This window comes from Myodes glareolus, chromosome 26, assembly GCF_982192425.1.
Source record: "Myodes glareolus chromosome 26, mMyoGla1.1, whole genome shotgun sequence".
NCBI classification, from domain to species: domain Eukaryota; kingdom Metazoa; phylum Chordata; class Mammalia; order Rodentia; family Cricetidae; genus Myodes; species Myodes glareolus.
In genome coordinates, this window is record NC_142051.1 from 17448315 (window position 1) to 17469176 (window position 20862).

A 20862-nucleotide genomic window follows, 5' to 3' on the forward strand; every position below is an offset into this window, starting at 1 on the left:
CTTTCCCAAACCCAATTTTTGAAAGATTATCTTTGAACAAGTTATATCTGGTCAAATGAAAAGCACGTTAGTATTATAGTTTAGTTTAGATTAAATGCTCATAGTGTTTGATGAACTATCATCTCTTCTAATTAAGATCCACCTATTTTTCAAATTGAATCTTTATGAATATTGGCAGTATCCATAGCTTTCCTTCTCCTTTGGAAACAAAAGCAAAACCTTGTTCCCAAAGTAACATATGTCCTGGCTCCCATTCTGTGGTCAGTACATCTTTAAAGTATATCGGGTGATTTAATTTATAGTTTTTTCTACTATCCAATTACTCTCCACAACTGTTGTTCCTTTATTATTAACATTTAGAAAAATCAAAGTTGGTAAAGCATTATGCAATCTATTTCTTGGGGGCATTTGTCATCCCTTTCTGTTTTGTTTTTAACATATTCTTTAGTGTTCAATTTGTTCTTCCTGTAACTGTCTGCCCTGTAAGATTGTGTGGTATACCTGTAATATACTTTATAGTATAATAAACAAAAATCTGCCCTATTTTCTTAGAGGGATATGCTGAAATATTGTATGCCTTTATTTGTACAAGGAATACCCATAATGACCATAACTTCGAGCAAATGTGTGATTACTAAATCAGTCTTTTCTGAACTCAAAGCAGTTACCCATTGAAAACCAGAATAGATATCAATGGTGTTATGTATATATTTTAGTTTTCCAAATTCTACAAAATGGATCACATCCATCTGCCAGATTTATTCCTTTGAGTACCCTTTAGGTTATTTTTTCAGGTAGTAGTGTCTGATTATATAAATAACAAGTAAGACATTTTCTTATAATTTCCTTGACTTATTGACACATGATAGAATAGTCTTTTTCAACCTTTGCTATTGACATGATGGTTTTTTATGAAATTCTCAGGCCTTTAGCACATTTCCAATCACTAATTGATCAATTTCTGCATTATCTTGTGCTAGAAGACCTGGCAAACCCATAGGGAATTGGATCAGATGTGTATTATGTTATATGGGATGATTCCTATTCCTGAGTGTATCTTGTCCTGAGTAAATAATAAAGTCAATTCTGTATCTTCTGGTATAAATTCAACAGCTTCAAAATGCAAAATAATCCTTTCTACATATTACAAATTGGCAACTATGTTGAGAGATTCTTTAAAATCCCTTAGTTCGATAAGAATAGTATATAATTCTGACTTTTAGACAGTCATAAGGGCTTTGATCAACCTTACTTAAAATTTCTCATCTGTAATCTGCCTTTCTTGATTTATTTGCATCAGTATGGAATGTAGGGACTCAAGTTATTGGTGTGTCCCTTACAATGCAAGGAAGAATCCAGTTAGTTCTCTTTATAAGTTGAATTCTCTTGCTTTGTTAATATTGCCCTTCATATTTAGTGGCAGCTCCTTTCCAATGTTCACTTTCTTCCCATAATTTGTCAATTTTATCATTATTAAAAGGTATTATAATGTTTATTGGATCTATTCCTTCTAATGGGCAAAGTCTCAACTTCCCTTTTAGAATTAACTCAGGGACATTTTCCACATAAATTTTAAATTTTTTTTCTTGATTCATTTGGTAAAAAGTTCCATTGTAAGATAATGTCTTCCCTCTGCATCAAAATTCCTGTAGGGGAACACTTGGAGTGTAATATGACAGGAATGCAGGTAATATTCAGATACACATGATACACATGTACCTTCTGAAATTTCCCTTCAATCAAAGCCAATTCTCTCTCAGCTTCAGGTGATAATTTCCTGATACTATTTAAATCATTGTTTGTCACCATCTATGGTTTTCTTTAAATTAATCAGGTTATCAGGACCTACCAAAATAGTGTGCCGTAGATGGGAATTGTCTCCTAGCAATCTTTGGAAGTCATTAAGAGTCCGTAATCAGTTGCTCTTAATTTCACATTTTGAGGTCTTATTTTTTGTAAACCTCTTTTACAGCCTAAATAATTAATAGAATCTCCTCTTTGTATTTTTAAGGAACAAGTTGTCATACTAAACATGGCATATTTTTTTTTACTTCTTCAAACATTCTTTCTAAAGATCTACATTTGAATCAGATTGGAAAATGTCATCCATGGAATGGTAAACTATAGACTCTGCAGGTTGCTTACATATCATTTCCAATGGCTGACTTGCAAAATATTGGCACAGGGTGAGGCTGTTTAAAACTCCCTCTGAGAGAATCTTCCATTGATATCTCTTCACAGATATCAATTATTATTATAAGTAGACTCTGTGAAGAAAAAAATTTTCTCCGTCCTCTTCTTGTAAAGGTATAGTGAAGAAACAATCTTTTAAATCCTTAACTCTAAGAGACCACCCTTTAGGTAATAGGTAAGGTAAAGGAATTTCAGACTGTAGAGAGCCCATTAGCTGAATCACCTTATTAACAGTTCTTAGATCTGTTACCATTCTCCATTTTCCAAATGTTTTAACAACAAATACAGTAGAATGCCAAGGTCTGGTTGATTCCTCAATATGCTGAGCATCTAGTTCCTCCAGTACCAGCTACTCTAAAGCCTGAAGTTTCTGTATTGTTCAAGGTCATTGGTTAACCCACACATGTTTGTCTGTCAGCCATTTTAAAGGTAGGGCTATTGGTGCCTTTTAAATATGAGCAGCTGTTGTGCCCTGTTTTGTACAACCTGGATGGTCAGTGCCTGTTCTTTATAATGTCTTGTGATATTTTTCTCACAAGCATATCTTAATTTATGGTTTGTTTAAAAGATTACAGGAATGTGAATCTGAGTGTTCTATTGCTGTAACAAAACTCACCACCACAAGTACATTGCTTTGTTAGCCATATGTGGTTTTACTATTTCTCTCTATATTGAACCCATTTGTTTTTTTCCAAAGTCAGATCTATTTTGGAAAGAGGACATTTTAAGTGAGAAAAAGGCATTAGTCATCCTCTTCTCAGGACAGCTTTGTTGTTATGCCAAGAAATTAACTTATGACAGTCAGTTCTTCACAAGTTGGAAAATCAGCTACTTAACCTCTCTGACATTGGCATGCATTAACAATATGAAGAGAAATGACATTTGCACTGATCACTCCCATTTATAGAAAGTGTACTATGATGGCAATAATAAATCTGTGTAATTTCTCAGCCTTTGTATGACTGCAGAAGGTGGTGGCTATTGCTCTAAATTATTCCTAGTTAACAAATGCTATTCTGTGAGGAGGAGCTGAATATATTGCTGAGAATTTTCAAAATGCTTGTACCTGGGTCATGATTTAAACAGCACTGTTTATGTACCTGCTATTGTAATGGAAGTGGGCTTATCATTGAATTCCTACCTTAACAGTTAAGCCAGAGTACTGATCCCTAATTATTGTGATTCAGACAGCCTCACTAATAATGTTTATGTATGTAGACTTCATATCATTGAACACAGATGATAGTAACTTGGCAAAGGTGAGTAAAAAATTCACATGCTTAACTGGGACATGCAGATGAGATAGAACAAGCAGGTGATACTCAGGAAACATTTTGCCTCATTTTAACTCAAAATTCTATAAATAGGGTGATTTATCAGCTCCTTCACAACTTTGGCTACAACTGTATACATGTTATGTTTTAAATTATGCTGTTATTATGCTGTGTTCTTACAGCTATTTATATTAACAGCCTGATGCTCCCTGTTTTGTGAGTCATCATAGAATTCTTAATTTTTCTACTTTTGTTATGGGGCATTTGTGATCTGTAATGGAAAAAAGGTGATTCTGATTGTATGACAAGAAGGGCCTAGGGGCTCTTAAGATGTGTCATGCTAGCCTTTATTGCTCACAGCTTTCCAGGGTTGTGGGTGTGAGTTTATGTCCAGTAGAGGAGAAACAGAACATCTTTAAATGCTTAATGATATAAGTCACAAAACAATCCCACACCAGTTCAGAAATATGAATAATAAAATGGTTATTTACTTAAATGGAAAACATACAGATTACTGTCCTAGACAACAGTCCTCTGAGCGAACAGGAACAGAGTATAGCAGCTGGAAGTTAAAGCCAGAAGCAAGAGCAGGCACATGGTTACCACTGCTTTTACAGTATAAGAAACCACACCCAAGTTGGCTGGTATCTTAAAAGCTATTTGATGAAAGAGCAGAATGTGTTCCCACAGCACCTCCCCCTTTTCTTTAAATAAGAGAGTTCCAAACCCAATATAAAACTATATACACTAGGAACAGATATCAAATATAATTAGAACTACAACCAGAATAAACAATATTAAGCAAGGAATATATGCTAAAGGTTTTAATAAACGTTCTATCTTATGGAGTCTAAGTCTTGTGCAGAAAATGGCTTGGTTAGTTCATAAGAGTACATCAAAGGCCTGAGAAGAGAGATAATATTACTTGAACAGGCAGTAAATACAATCAAGTAGCTTCCAAAGTGAGCATTATATGACAGAGACAATTAGCTACTTGAGCAATCACCCAAAGTCTCATTTTGCAATGTCGAAGCAACCAACTTTGACTAAGGCCTAGCATAACTGACAGATCACTTTTAGAGGCCGTAAAGTTTTCCAAACCACCTTAACCTGTCTGGGCAAGATTTAACAGTTCTGTTTATCCACTACTGGATATCACGTAACTTGTCAGTGGTTGAGGCATTGTCAGTTCCTTGCCCAAAGACCATCTTTGCCAAGAAGAAAACAAGCTCCAAGTGGAGTATCTTCAGTGCTTAGCATTCTCTTGGGAGTAGATTGGTGCTGTCAGAAGTGATCATGTCTCATGTCAACAGAACCCTAAGTTATTTAAATGCTATGCTCCATAGATCCTTGAAGTGGTTGAAGATTACCTATCTAGACAATATACAATATCTATATATCTAAAGAACCTAATTGATCTGACTATATGTACAACAAACATGAACAACTATTGACCTATTAATTGTAATTATAATTATATTTATATATAAATATAATTATATTTATATATAAATTTATATATTATATAAATTATAATTTATAATTATAATTATAATTGTAATTATAATTACAGGTATTATTAATTAATACCTGTATAACTTAGATAAAACTTTATGTCAGAATATTAAATAATCTGTAAACAAATGTGAAACAAATTAGGGCAATGACCTCAAAATGTAAGCAATATATAAGTATCTTTATTAGAGATAGGAATAATATATAACGCAATATGAAAATATATCCTAAAAGTTATATCAGTATACAAAATGTCCTAAACTGAGATAGAAACATGGATGTATACAATCTGACAAAATAGCTTTGCATAGGGATACAAATGTAAATAAAAGTAACAAATATAATTTGAGCTTGTATCAATATACAAAACTATACCAATGTAAATTATCCATAAATAATAGCTTACGAGTATTCACTCTATTACCTACTATTACTATCCCCCTTTAATTTAGTTTTTTGAACATAGTTTTTACCCCAACACTCTATCTCATACAAGTAATAATCAACAAAGCTGATTATTTTTGTGTTTATAATTAAGCTCTATCAGTTTTTAAAGTGGATTTAGTCCATCACTTCGGCGCCAATTGTTGCAAAGGGGGAACCACTTGTTCGTCCCGGTTGCCCAACTAGTTTAGTAGCAAAACAACCACACAGAAACTGTATTAATTAAATCACTGCTTGGCCCATTAGCTTTAGTTTCTTACTGGTTAATTCTTACATCTTCATTTAACCCATTTGTATTAATCTGTGTATCACCACGTGGCAGTGGCTTACCAGGTAAAATTCCCAGAATCTGTCTCTAGTGAATTAATGGCATCTCTCTGACTCTGCTTTCTTCCTCCCAGAATTCAGTTCTGTCTTCTCTGCCTACCTAAGTTCTGCCCTATCAGGCCAAGGCAGTTTCTTTATTCATTAACCAATACAAGCAACACACAGAGGGAACTCCCACATTAAATGCTCCAATTACTTACTCTTTACTATGTTACCTTTTCTTTGATTGTTGTCATTTTTGTTTTTTTGTCACTGGTAAGTACTTTTGCCCCCATACAAGCCATTAACATTATTATGTTGTCTTTCTATGTTTTCTTTGATGGCTCATATATATATATATATATATATATATATATATATATATATATATATATATATATATATATATGTGTGTGTGTGTGTGCGTGTGTCACATGCTATTCTGAGTAGGATTGTTCCTCTGTGTGTGTGTTTATTTGTGTATGCTATTCTGCCTAGGCTTGTTTCTCTCTCTCTCTCTCTCTCTCTCTCTCTCTCTCTCTCTCTCTCGACTGTTTGTGGACTGATTTGTCTTTGTTCCATGTTTTTTAGTATTCCTCTTGTTACACTCATGCTTCACTGGGAATAATCATGTCCTGAACACAGGAGAGAGAATTTTCTGGAGCCACATCTCACTATGTCTGATGTGAAGGTGCTTCACTAATGATCTTGCTACTTAATGTCCTTTACACTGTTACTGATTGAACATTTCAGGCAGGATTTTGTCCCTCTGCTGGGGCCATTTTAGAGACACTTAAGTCCAGCACCCCTCTTGGGTTTCAGAGCTCTTATACAAATTTTTAGGGGCATCATAATTGATTAGCAAATGTCCAAAAAGGTAGACCTCATTATAAAATTCATCTTATATGACTGACTTAAACTTGACACTTTAAAAATAAACTATTAATTTTTGTTTTAATCATTTAAAAATATTTATGTTTGATTTTTAAAAGTCCCATATTTCACTTTGCAAAGATAGGCATATTTGTTGGTTACTATTTATCCTAAAAATTGGGACTATGTTTAGAAATAAGTAGGTAAAATGCTTACAGTGTAAGCCCAAGGACCCTAATTTGATCCTCAGTACTTATACTTTAAAAAAAAAGCCTGGAATAGTGGTTCATTTCTTGTCACCTAGTGCTAAGGAGGTGGATTCCAGATAGCCTAACCTAGTTGGTAAATATAAGGTTTGCAAAAAAGACTGCGATCTCCCAAACAAGTCCTCAAAAAGCAAGCTGAATGAAAATCTATCTGAGGTTGTCCTTTGACTTACATATGTATGTGGACACAGGGACACACCACACACACACACACACACACACACACACACACACACACCCCAATATTAGAAATAAGAGGAAGAAGCGAGTCCACATATTTTGTGAGTTTCTTTATTGTTCTCAGTACTGCATCATGCACACCACAGAAATAAAATCCACACCAATATCACATCAGGCACTGGTAGTGTGCTAAGTACTGGATGGAGATTATCTCACTTTTCCGACAAAAGAGCCCTCTCAGGGATCCTTATCCTCATTTCCCAGATGAGTGCATTGACACTTTGGTGCAAACTCACAGATTCCTTCTGAGCAGCTGTAACTTTATTCAGAGTGGATGTCCATGGTAGCAGACAAGAGACTAAGGACTTATGACAGAGAAGGAAGGCATCAGAGGATACCATGCAAAAGGTCAACCTGTACAGAAGCAAGCTGTTTTTTCAGCAGGGTGCACTAACTTCATGAACTGGCAGTCCTGGAAAACCAAAGAGAACACACACTTTCTGAGGCACAAATTTTGAAGCATTGACAATGAGGCTTCAACCAAAGCTCTTCTTTTGTAGAGCGCATAGACAATCTTGAAAAAGAATGAATTCAATGCTCATTAATTAAAATTAATTAAATGTTGGGTCCCACTCCTTATCGATGGCATGTGAACCTCCGCTGAGAGGCAGTGGTGTTCTCAGATGGGCTCTCTTGAGCGATATTTCTCATTGTCTTTGAAAATAATTAAACCCACATTTCAATGTTAATATGATCACTAATGAAAAGATTCTTGTTCTAACAGAGCAAGAAGGGACTTTAGAGCCCTTGGACTTTAGCCCTGTCCAATTAGGATGAAAAACGAAGCCCTAAGCATTGACCTTGACTCACCCCAACTGGAAACAAACTGCCGGCCAAATTAGTTCTCGGAAACCCACATGAAAATAGATGAATAATTTTATTAATTATAAAAAGTTATATTTTTTCAAGTTGCATTTTTCTTCAATCAATGTAAGTTTCTTGGTACATGGTTTAAGTTTTAGCATTTAAAATATTAGTATTATGTCTGAATATTCAATAGAAGCCTTACGGGATGTATTTTATTCTCATAATGAGTAGACTTGTCTTTGCAAATGTAGTTAAATGTTTGCTTATTTCCCACACAGCAGCAAAATTATTTAATTACCAGACTTGAAATTATGATTATCAAAAATACTAGCTGTCTATGATACTTAGACCTTGAAGAAGAATGTTGTTAATACTCTCCTGTGTATCCCTTCAGTATTTTCCCCCATAGATAAACATGTTGTATTATTAACTAAAATATTATATAAATTTCTTCCTTGACAATATCATCCATATACATAACACACTGTGATTATTCTCAGCCCATGCTTGATCTCTTTCCTATCCCTATAACCTGCCATCTTCCCTACAGCTCTTTCCCCACGTTCATTATTTATGTCTCTGTTCTGCTCTATGACCACTGAGTTTAAACCAGGGATGTGTGCAGACTTTATGTCTCTGTTCTGCTCATGACCACTGAGTTTAATCAGTGTGGTGTGCATGAGAAAGAATGTACAAATACTCATTGGAGTCTTGTGGGCTCACCTGTAATAACCCAACTAAAGCCAATAACTTCTATTTCCCAAGAATCCATCAGTGCCAATGTTTGCCAAAGAGAGGAAAGGACGTATGAGGCTCTCTGGCTAGAAAACCTTGGGCAATTTTCTTATTTATTTGTTTGCACATTTCAATTCTAATAAATTAAAGTTTTAAATTACTGTATCTTAATCTCATTATTAATATTATTATTATTATAACTGAATCTTAGTATATACTGAACTCTTCACTACCAAAATGACTGTTAGGAGGTGTGGCCTTTGAAAATTAATTACATAATGATCTAGAGACTGCACTGAGAAATCTATTTAAAGACAAGCTCAAGAACTCTCCAGTCCCCATTCTGCCAGGTCAAGATCACAGGAGGAGGCAGCATTGTATGTCCTTGGAGAAGGATCTCACCTGAGCCTGATGGTTGGTGGTCATAAATTTAAGTATTCAGTGTTATAAGAGAGAAATCTCTTTTTAATAAGCAACCTAGTTTATAATACTTTGTTATAGCAGGTCCATCAAAGTCATACTACCATTATTATTTTTAAACTTAGTTTAAAAAATTAACCTGAAAGAAATATCTTTATCTCTCTCCTACTTAATTTTTAATATCTACCTCCAAAGCATTTTAAGCACTTGCCGTTAAGTATATCATTGAAATGTGAAAATAAATGGTCCCATAATGATATTCTGAACTTCCAGGCATTGAAAACTTTTATCACGCAAATGAACTCTGACATAACCCTATTTAAAATGAGAATGAAATGAAAACCAGAGTACCAGCTATACTAATTAGGCGATCATTTCTACAGTGTTTCTACTCTAACAAAGATAAAAGCATTTTCAGTTTGGTTAAGCCTTACCCCATTCATCTTCTATCAGGTAACTAGGTGAGACTTGCTTACTGCCGATGCTTGTATTCCAACCTAAACAAAAAGAAAAAAGAAAGAAAAAAAAAAACCAAACAGCGCTTTGCTCTCAGCAGATTTAACAGATAAAATCCCATTAAAAGATTTACTTCTGATGTAGCAGTTAAAAAGAAATGACTGTGGGGATATTCACATCTTCATAAACAATTTTCATGTTCACTAGGAAGGGCCCCCCGATCCCTGTAATCTTGATATCCAGTGTCTCCCAGGACTCATTTATACCATTCATAACTATGGGTTCTGTGGTCTCTTAGATAATGCTTTACAAACAAACGAGCGTTTTCATTTATTCCTAATGACTTTGGTTTATACAAAGAGATCTTAAACTGTCCCCAGAGCAATCATTTTGTGAAAATGTTATTAGAACATCTTTACAAATTTAGAAACAAAAGGGGGTTTCATTAACAATAGAAGTCATCGGGAATTGAAGGCCCCTGGCATAACCAGTTCTTACCAATCTTATTTTATTCAGTAATGGCTAAGACTGATCTTGTGAACTATGCGTTAATTTTTCTATTTGGTGAATGGCTAAGGAAGTGGGGAACTGATGGGGTGGGGAGAGTTGCTAGAAAAATCAGCTTCGCTAATCAGCTCTGTCTTTACTCTTGGAGGAGATATATGCAATTATACCTCCTGGTATCTGCTAATTGAACCATTTCCTTCCCGAGACTTAGGGTGTTTGTTCCTGAGACTGAAGATTATGTTTCAGGCTCTAGATTATCTATTCAAACATATATGTGTTTCATTTTCCCTCTCATCAAATTTGGTATGTGTCCTATGTGAAGAGAGGGACAGACAACGTGTGGGAGGACTGAAAGCAGACCCCAAACACATCCATATTTTGAGCATTTATATTGATTTACAACTGCAGATCTCTACATAGAACCTCCTTTCATTCTATGTAGCTTTTTTTTTTTTGAAAGCGTTGCCCGGGAAACTCAAGTTATTCATATCTATCATCGTACCTCAACTTTTATTTCTGGGTTTTTTCAAGGCTTCTTCTCATTGTTCCATGTACGCCATTTTTTTCTATGTGGGAGGTCCTTAGATTATTGCTACATTGTTTCCTCTTCAGACACTGCAAGGCTGTGTGTACTAGGATATGACTGTGCTAGTAACCACAAGGTTTATTCTTAGAAACCCAGTCTTGTCAATACTAAGTATTTCTGAAAATGACATAATGAACATTGCTTAAAAGCAAAATTCAAAAAGACGTTAGAGATGACATTCATATCCAGCTAAACACTCAGAGAATTACATGTTGGTCATACCCATAGAAATTTATGGTGCACTCTTAAAAGATGCATTGATCTTGTATGATCTGTTTCACCAGTCTTAAGAATTCTGATAGATCTGAGAGAGGTTAACCACCAACAGAGTTCTGAGGCAGCTGTAGACTAGAAAGTGCAGAGTACCTGCAAATTTCAAGATGTCTTTTTTTTTTTTTTTTTTTACCAGTGAGCAGTACTCCATTGTGTAAATGTACCACATTTTCTTTATCTATTCTTCAGATGAGGGGCACCTAGGCTTTTCCATGTTCTGGCTATTACAAATAATACTGCTATGAATATAGTTGAGCACATGACCTTTTAGTATGATTGAGTATCCTTTGATTATATACCCAACAGCAATTTTGCTGGGTCCTGAGGTAGACTGTTTTCTAATTTTCTGAGAAATCGCCATACTGATTTCCAAAGCAGCTATACAAGTTTATACTCCCACCAGCAATGAAGGAGTTTTCCTTTACCCCACTTCCTCTCCAGCATAAGCTGCCATCAAGTTTTGATCTGATGGATCTAGAAAAAATACATATTGAGGAAGGTATCCTAGACCCAGTAAGACAAATGTAATACGTACGCACTTACAAGTGACTTCTAGATTTAAAGCAAAGAAAAGCCAGCCTACAGTCCATAACCCCAGATTACCTAGATAACAAAGAGGACCAGAAGAGAAACGTACATGGATCTATGTAGGAAGGGGAAAAAGAAAAGATCTGAATAAATTGGGAGCATGGGCGTTACAGGAGAGGATAGAGGTGGAGGGGAAGGAAGGGAGATGGGTGAAAAAATGTATAGAGTAATAAAAATAACAATAAAAAAGAAAGTGTCAAGTACCTTCCCCACTGGACAACATAGACCCAAAGTAGGTGAGGATTCCAACTGTTAGCTTCCCTCTGGGAAAAGCATTAACCTGTGTGCACAATGCCTCAGATTCTCTGATTCTATTTCCAAAGAGAGCATCAGGCTTTCTAGACATGGACTCCTGATGCATCTAATATGATCCAGACACCTATGGGAAAATGGAGACAGTGGATTGGACTGTTAGACATATATTCAGCATAGAGTGGGCCATCAAAAGCCACAGCGATCTTCTTCTTTCCTGAGAAGGATCTGCGTGGTAGAAACCTTCCAGAATCTCCAGCCAGTTTATATAGGTCTTCTCCCATATGAAGCTTCTCTAGGGACATGTGCAATGAGGAGTGAGGTGTGAAAAACTCATATAAATTATGAAGTCAGAAAATGAAGAAGTAAGCAGACACATCTAGAAAAATCTTCCTTAATGAAACATCTGATTGTTTATTTGTAAATGCAAAATCGCCATCATAAGTGTGTTTGCTCACTTGAGCTAAGAGAAATTAAAAGTAGAGCCAGAATTTTAAGAAAGACTAAAAATACTTCAAAGCACCAATAGGGCATGGAAAGGAATAGCTGAACTGCAATTCACTTGAAGGCGTCATCGGCAGATGGAAGCAGTCAGAATCATCAGCAAACTAAAGGCAGATCCTGAGAAGTAATTATCACAGAGAAGATTTACAGAGAAGGGAAGGTGTAAAGAAAGATGAAGGGACATTGAGAAAGCCACCAAGCAGACCAACACAAACCCTGCTCTAGTCCAGGAGGGAAAAACCGAAAAAACAGGACCAGAATGTTGTCTGAAGAATACAGTGACTGACTCTTCCTTAGTCTGTAGGAGGAAATTTTCATGCAGGTCCAAGAAGTTGAAGGACCCAGAATACAATGAATTTCAAGGAACTTATACAGAGATACACCACAACCATTAGCATCACTCATGTCTAAGGTAGAGCAGACTCATGTACACAAAGTTTGTAAGTAACTCTATTTTATATATTTTTATTAAATGCTTCCATTTAATTTACATACCAACCACAGTATACCCGACCTCCTCTCCTCCCATTATATCCCCCCCACTTCCCTTCTACCCTCTCCATCCACTCCTCCTCTATAGTCTCCATTCTGAAAGGGGCAGGCCTCCCATAGAGATATTCCGGGGGCGAGCATAAGGTGGTGGTCTGGGAACAAGAGGGATCAGGTGAGGCGAATTGCGATGGGTTGAACAGAAAGAATAATGCAAGAAATATCTTGACTGATGTCCATTCTGGGGTTAGGGAGAAACCTAGTGCCAAGGCAACTCCCAGGAATCCACAAAGATGATGCCAGCTAAGACGTCTAGCAATAGTGGAAAATAACTATACTTTTATGGTAGAAAATATTCCTTCTCAGCCCAGAGTCCTTTCTGCTATAAAAAAGTAGTTGACGACACAGATATAAGGCAGACATTAGATGTTGACAAAAATAATTCAGGCACAGACTACATAAAGAATAACTCAGGACATGGCATTCTACAAAATGTTATTTTTGGCTTCTGATGACTCTTTAGAATGTCTGTAAGATGTTGTCATGGTCAAACCATGTGTTCATTTGTGTGTGTGTGTGTGTGTGTGTGTGTGTGTGTGTGTGTTACACAGTTTAACTGTCTTAGCCAGTAGTCGCCTCTAGAAGATAAATGAAACAGTCTTTGCTAGTGGCTGTAGTGTAATATTCATGAAATTTCTAGGGAATATAGTTAAACATTTACTGCTTAATTTTTTTCTTTTCTCTAATTTTTTACTTTTATTTAGGGAATGTTTAATATGAATACTAGTTCAGTAGTAATGGAAATCCTAAGTAACTGTGCTCTAGTCTCATCTTATCTTTGAGATGTCAATATCTTCATGAATTTCTCTTGGAAAATAAACTGTTTCTAACATCTAATATTGATTGATGAATTAGTGGTTTCAGTAGAAATGCTAAAGATTTTTGGGTTTTACTTGCAAAGTTCTGTGCCAATATCTTGGTCAAAGTCATGCAGTCATGCAGTGTTAGCCTCTACTTCTCGTTGTATTTGAAAAGAAGACCCATCCTGGTGTATAAGTGCTGATTCATTGATGACATTCAGCTGATCTTAAATTATACCTATTAAGAATAATTACTTTTACTTGGCGGTGATGATGCATGTCTTTAATCCCAGTACTTGGGAGGCAGAGGCAGGTGTGTCTCTGTGAGGTCGAGGCCAGCCTGGTCTACAAGAGCTACTTCCAGGATGGGTACCAAAGCTACACAGAGAAACACTGTCTCAAAAAATCATAAATAGATAGCTAGATAAATAGATAGATAGATTACTAATAAATGCTTTCCCTAAAAAAATAGTAATAGTACTTTTCTTCGTAAATTTAAGTATACATTATGGCAAGCTGACCATAAAGAGAAAAAAAAGGAATCTTTTGTCACCAACTCATAACTGGAAACCTCTGCTTGACAGTTTCTATTTGGGATCCAGAGCTAGAAAGCAAAATTAAGCTGTGAAGTCATCCAATGTGTGGGCTCTACCTTCATCCTCCTCCTCCTTTTCACCTTTTAAAAAAAATCAGATGAATAAAACTTTGCCTGCTAACACTGTGGAGGGAAAGGGTTCTCTCCTGTGGGAAGCCCTTCAGAACCCCTGGGAAGAAGTCCTATCCTGTCATTAGAAGACACTCAGACTTACGTCAGCTGTCCTGTGCTGCTCTAACCATACTAGTGTTTAGCAGAAGTTCTGAATCTTAAAAAAAAAAAAAAATTGTTTCTTCACGTGACATGGACAAGATAATCCTCCATGTAGTCACATTCAAACTATGAATGGGAAGTATAACTAATAGACTAATAAATATTACAAAAAGAGAGGTACACTTTTCAGTTTTTAAAAAGTCTTTCTTAGGAGAAATATTTTAAAGAGCCAGGAAACGTGGTGTATCATGGAACACCACTGTGAGCAAGCTGACTTCCGAGTTCATAATTCATGAACTGCCAAGCCTAACTAAATTCATGCTAAGTTTTCTTTCTCTGACTTTTTAGTTTGTAGTCAAAGTAATAGTTTACTATCATCTTATAATAACTATATAAACATAGTGGAAAGGTCTTTGTTAGTTATGTCTTATTATTTATCATTAAATTTATGATTCTCTATTTATACTGTTTGAGGAAATTACTTCTAGATAATAATATAAAAATATAAGGGTGGCCAGTTAACTCAATGGTTTAGAGTGTGGTGCTAATAGCACCAAGGTCATGGGTTCTATCCCTTCTACTAGTCACATGAAAGTTCCTTAGTGCTGAATGGATGGTTCCATTATTAAAAGAACATTATGTTCTTTTTGAAGACTTGGTTTGGGTTCAATTCTTGGAAATCAGCTCAGGTGACTCTCACCCTGTAATTCCAGTTCCGAAGGACCAGATGTTCTCTTCTGATCTTTCCAGATTCTTGCACAAGCCTACTACAGTTATATACATCAGACCTTCACACATACAAATTATTTTTAATAGATTTTTGTGACAATTTAAAATTAAATGGTTGTCTTTATTCCAATAAATTAGCCATCTACTATCTTTTTTTAACCTTTTAAAAAAACAGATGAACAAAAACTTGCCTGTTAACACTGTGGAGGGAAAGAGTTCTCTCCTATGAGAAACCTTTTAGAACGACTGGGAAGGAGTCCTGTCCCCTCACTAGTAGATATTCAGACTTCCATCTGCTTTCCCATACTGCTTTAAGCATACTAGTGTTTAACTAAAGTTCTGAGTGTATCTATTATGAAAGAAAATTTTCATATAGTTATTCAGTGAATACCATTTAAAATATAAAGTACTTTATTTTTAGTTCTTTAACAAGGCTTTTGTTGTTAGTCAGTTTAATGATGATGCTTTGGCCGCAAGCAAAAATTATATCCAAAACTTCCATGGAATAAAAGACTTGATTTTATTTTCTAGTCACCAATATATTCAGACATTATTACTCTATAGTATTGCATTGTTTTAGGAAATATGTAATTGGCAAATCATCTTTTAGATAGCTGGTGGTAAGCAAGCAACTTTGGTCTTTATTTTCAAAACCTTGAAGCTTTTGATTAACAGAAATCCACCACGGGTTGCTTCCTTAGAATACCACTGAATGTTCGAGACATCGTTTACTGCACAGGGGTATCGTTGCTGGATGAGGATGTCTGGGAGTTCATCTGGATGAAGTTCCACTCCACCACTGCAGTTTCGGAGAAGAAGATCCTACTGGAGGCTCTAACTTGCAGCGATGATAGGAATTTACTAAATAGGTGAGTCCATTAAATGTCTCAGGTTATATTTGTAATGAACGTTATCATCTACAAGAAAAATGCACTGGAGTTGATTTTATTTCCTTGAATATATAGTATTGTAAAAGTTGATGTTATAGAACACATCTTTCTAGAGAGAAGAAAACCTTCATGGTGAAATGAGTAAGTAACTTGACTTGAAAGATAACATGAATTATAACTAATTATTTTATAAATGTTATATGTGTTTGAGAAAATATTCCACTGTAAAAGAAAATATTTAATGTGATGAATTTGAGAGAGGAGTTGTGTCAACAAATAAACTTTTTGATTTTTCCCATCCCATAGATATTCTTGGAGTTTAATTAGTGTATTTATTGAAAGTGCTATAAATTTTATCGGTGTTTTCTAAACAAATTTTTCTGTAATTGTTCGTTGGGAAAGTTTTAACTCAAGTATTTTTGAAGAGTATAACTAAATTGTAAATTTATTATAAAGTGTTTACATTTTTAGACTAAAAGTTTTTTATCCACACTTTTATCGTTATAGGCTTCTAAATCTGTCTTTGAATTCTGAGGTGGTGTTGGATCAAGATGCAATTGATGTCATAATTCATGTAGCCAGAAATCCACATGGTCGAGATCTTGCCTGGAAGTTTTTCAGAGACAAATGGAAAATACTAAATACCAGGTAGAGATTATAATCTATTTAAGCCTGGATGGATAAATGAAAGCCTACGTTTGAGGAATAGATACCCAAGGTTTTTGTTAGAGCTGTGAACTAAATGATAAAATTAGACTTTATAAAATTCAGCAAAGATGGTTGTTGCCATTCCTTGAAATTCACAATGATCTTTTTTTACCATGACTCTAACATTTCTCATTTAATAAAGATTGATAATCTTAATTAATGTGAAAGCATGGAGAGACTAAGAATTATTTAGCAGAGCAACTTGACTTGGAAATTCATCAAATTCTAGATAGTTGAAATCCTTTCATAAAACTTGTGTATTATGTATGTATTATAGAAAAAAACATAAATCACATATAACTACAATTCCAACAAAGAACTTTAGTCTTGTTGAATGGTTTAAATTCTCTTTAAATGTAAATATCATAAAACACCTCAATAAAATAGTGATACGGAGAAGTCTCATTAATCATTTGGATCATTGTATTATTCCAGCTGCAGTAGAATTAATTCCCAGGATATCTTGTTTCGTGGTGAGAATTCTTCAGCTTCAATTTTAGAAAATATTTCATTATGCATTTAAATATATTATAATAAATGTTAATTTATGCCTCTGATAATCTCTATGGTATTTTAAAATTAAATCTATTATGGAGCAAGTAAATGCTGCATGTTACTCCTCAACATGAATTTTGTTTTCCAGATAGTAAGCAGACCTAACATTTGGTCTCTTGAAAGCATATGTAAAAACTATTGTGTGTTTTTTCAGTCCTTTACCAGTTATCCGTGCATAACACGTTCATCAGAATGTGCTCTTACAGTTACACGCATTTCTGTCTATAGCTGCACATTGTCCAGAAACTGCTGGTATACCTGTAAGTCACAGTGACATTTTTGTGTTTGCAGTTTGTATCGTAGAATGATAGGAAGATTAGAGCTTGCATTGCCACTGTGTTTATAATGTGTCGTGTAGCAGGCAGGAAGGTGAAACTAATACATATGAGCATTTCAGTGTAAAGGATTTCATACACACACCGACCTTTCATTGGTTCATAGACATAGCTCAGTGTTATCTGCACACCTACCTATTCTTTCCTCTCTTTCTCATCATGTTTATTTTGTCTCTGAGAACCTATGACCACCATTCAAAAGGTAGAAAGACTAAGAGTTCTGTCCACGAATACAGCAGTGTTTCTCTTTACAAGGAGTGCTTTTACCAGTTCCAATTTTACCATTATTTCTTGAACATCAGGGCTTATGGGAAGGGTTGTCTGGGATATTGTATTCTACTTTACAGGCTCCTTCTGGTTTTAGGTGTCATGCGCTCTCATTGCTTCTACTGCTCCCAGAAGAGCTTCTCTTAACTCACACCTTTCACCTGATATTACCATGTAGTAGAATCATTCACATTGTGGTCCCCTGTGGAGTGCGCTTGAAAACCAAACCTATAATGTTGGAGCCTATAATTTCATGCTTGTCTTCCTCTTTTTGGTAAGGCAGATAAGTATTCACCAATTGCTCACGTCTCACAACTGAAGTCTATATAGACATCCTCCTTCACCACATGTTTATCCCCCCAGCTGTCTTAGAGCAACCTTCCATCTTCCTGAATCTTTAACCACACTTACAGCCATATATATGCACATGTAACTTTTCCATCCATCCATCCATCCATCCATCCATCCATCCATCCATCCATCCATCCATCCATCCATCTATCTATTTATCTGTTTTCCAGAACATGTTGATATCTCCTTACTATGAAATTATCCACGATTCTCTGCCACACTAAGCATAGGAGCTTCATGATGTGTGTTCCGCTTACCTCTCAAGACTTGTCCTCTGGCCCAGTTTCACAGCTTAGGCCCTTCTGATGCACATTGATTTCAGCTGTCTTCACTTACACACTTCAGTTTCACACTTGCTTGCCTTTGATTATGTCACACTTCCTCTTGGCATTTCTTTCTCAGAACAACATTGTACTCGTTTATATGCATTTGCTACAATGAAGAGCTATAGACTGTCTCTGAATTCAGTGTATCATTTCATCAATGCTGTATCTAGTTACCTTAAATGAGAATTATCTCTTTCCATGTCTAAGTCTTCAACTACATAAAGTACAAGATAGTGTGTGTTCTATTCTTCCTTACCTGGTTGTGTAAAGGAAAATGATTGGATCTCCCTTAGAAGGAAGTGAATTGTCTTCTTGTGTGGTCAGCCACTTTTCTGACCATATGACCTTAACAATAGTCACTTGTATTAGTATTGAAGTGACTGGTAGCTTACTTCTTTGAGACAGTTTCACCATGTACTCTTAGCCATTCTAGAACTCACTAAGTAGACCAGTCTATCCTTACTCTTGTATCATTCTCCCTGTCCCTGTCTCCCAAATGCTGAGACTGGGGGATTGTACCATGGCTCCCAGCACTTTATAATATCAGTTTCCATCTATTTGCTTTGATGAAGACGTCCTTTTCTCATCATGGCAATCCTCCCATTTGATCCCCTTCTTCAATGATATCAGACTAAGTCCTTCATCAACTCAAGTACTTAAGAGCCTGCAAGTTGAGGAAACAAAAGAAAACATCTAATCATAATAATGGCAGAGTCTTTGCTTCCAAAAACTCCAGTGTACTTGTTGGTTATTTTTGGTGCTAAGAGCAGGAAACCTGTTATAGATGGCCTTAACAAAGTAGAGGCAAATTGACAACGTGAGAACTTCCCATTTACAGATATACATCATCTAGGGATTGTAAGTCAATAAATGGTTTTCATAGTACAAGAACTACAGAATATAATAAATAACTAAATATTTTAATAACTAAATATTTGGGTAACTAGATAACTTAATAATAAATGTAACTGATGCTCTTTTATGAAAATATTTTTTGTAAACTTTGCCTCAGTTTCTGAAACATAATTAGAATTCCAAGATCTTTTATGAGTAGTCGGACCACAGAATCCGTGTAACATACTGGTTCCGTGTGACATACTGGTTGTGGTTGAACAGGTCTTGCTTTTATTCATTTCTTGGGAGACTTTTTACCTACAGTGATCTAGGTTGTGGTACACTAGATCATTTATAAATGCCTCTTTCTCAGGTCTTGGCTTATAAATAGAACAGCAATGCCTGAATCCAATTCTAAAGGCCTGGACTTTGGCAGACTCAGTGACACTCAGAGGTCTCTGAAACACTGCAGCAGGCTAGGTGGACCTGGTGGAACCCCATGGCAAAAAATGCTTCTTTGCCTCTCTCCCTCCTGAGAGGAGCAGCCAGTACTTCCCTGAGAGCTGGTGGTTACTGATGGTCGTGGGAATGACTGCAAAAATTGTTTTAGCTAGTTTGCTTAAATTACTACCTAGATAGACATTAAGACTGTTTTCTTTTATCTTTGTAGGTATGGAGAAGCCTTATTCATGAATTCCAAACTTATCAGTGGAGTTACAGAATTTCTTAATACAGAAGGGGAGCTTAAAGAGGTAAAAGTCTTGTTACAATCTTCTTATATAAACCATTAAATTACAGATTTATTTCAGCTACTTCTATACATTAGATCTACTCAAGTTCTTTCCCCCGTACACTCTCCATACTCACATGCACGCATGCACATGAACACACATGTATGCATGCACGTGTGCACACATGTGCAAATGCACAACACACACATACATGCCCACACTAATTTTCTTAATCCATTACCTACAAAGAAATCTGTAACATATTAAGCATTGAATGACTACAAACAATTGTGAAGGTAGCTCAAATGAAATTAATTTTGTAGTTGGGTACCACACATTCCAGAGCTCTTAGATCTAGCTGCTGCTCTTCAAGTGATTATGTGAACTCAGTTTATAAACCAATCACTAACGACTATGCCAATGACTACATGTCCACTAGGGACTGTGCTTGATGCTGAGGCACACAGTAAAAGTCTGAGTAATCATGTAGACACAGTAGCCTGCTAACAGCTATCCAGTCTTTTAAATGAAATAAATTCATATTTGAGGAAGGTACACCACTGCTGATAACACATACTGAAAGCAATAGTTTGCCTAAGATAGATTGTTTGGCTCCATTACAAATTAATTTTATTAATGAAAATAAGCTTGAATTTTTAATAAATTTGTGTCCAGATTCTGAAATATCTATTTTATCAATTCCCAACTATATCTCTCAATATGTAAGTTATCTAGGGGTC

The 20862-nt window shown here is 35.6% G+C and overlaps 1 protein-coding gene across 1 annotated transcript in view; it reads left to right on the forward strand.

Annotated features, from left to right (window-relative positions):
- The window catches only part of Trhde (thyrotropin releasing hormone degrading enzyme), a 384937-nt gene that overhangs the window by 354560 nt on the left and 9515 nt on the right, over window positions 1–20862 (forward strand). The window contains exons 16-18 of the mRNA XM_048418659.3: window positions 15827–15994; window positions 16523–16663; window positions 20062–20143. Of these exons, the coding sequence (XP_048274616.2) occupies window positions 15827–15994; window positions 16523–16663; window positions 20062–20143 (391 nt within the window). The remainder of the gene's footprint in view (window positions 1–15826; window positions 15995–16522; window positions 16664–20061; window positions 20144–20862) is intronic.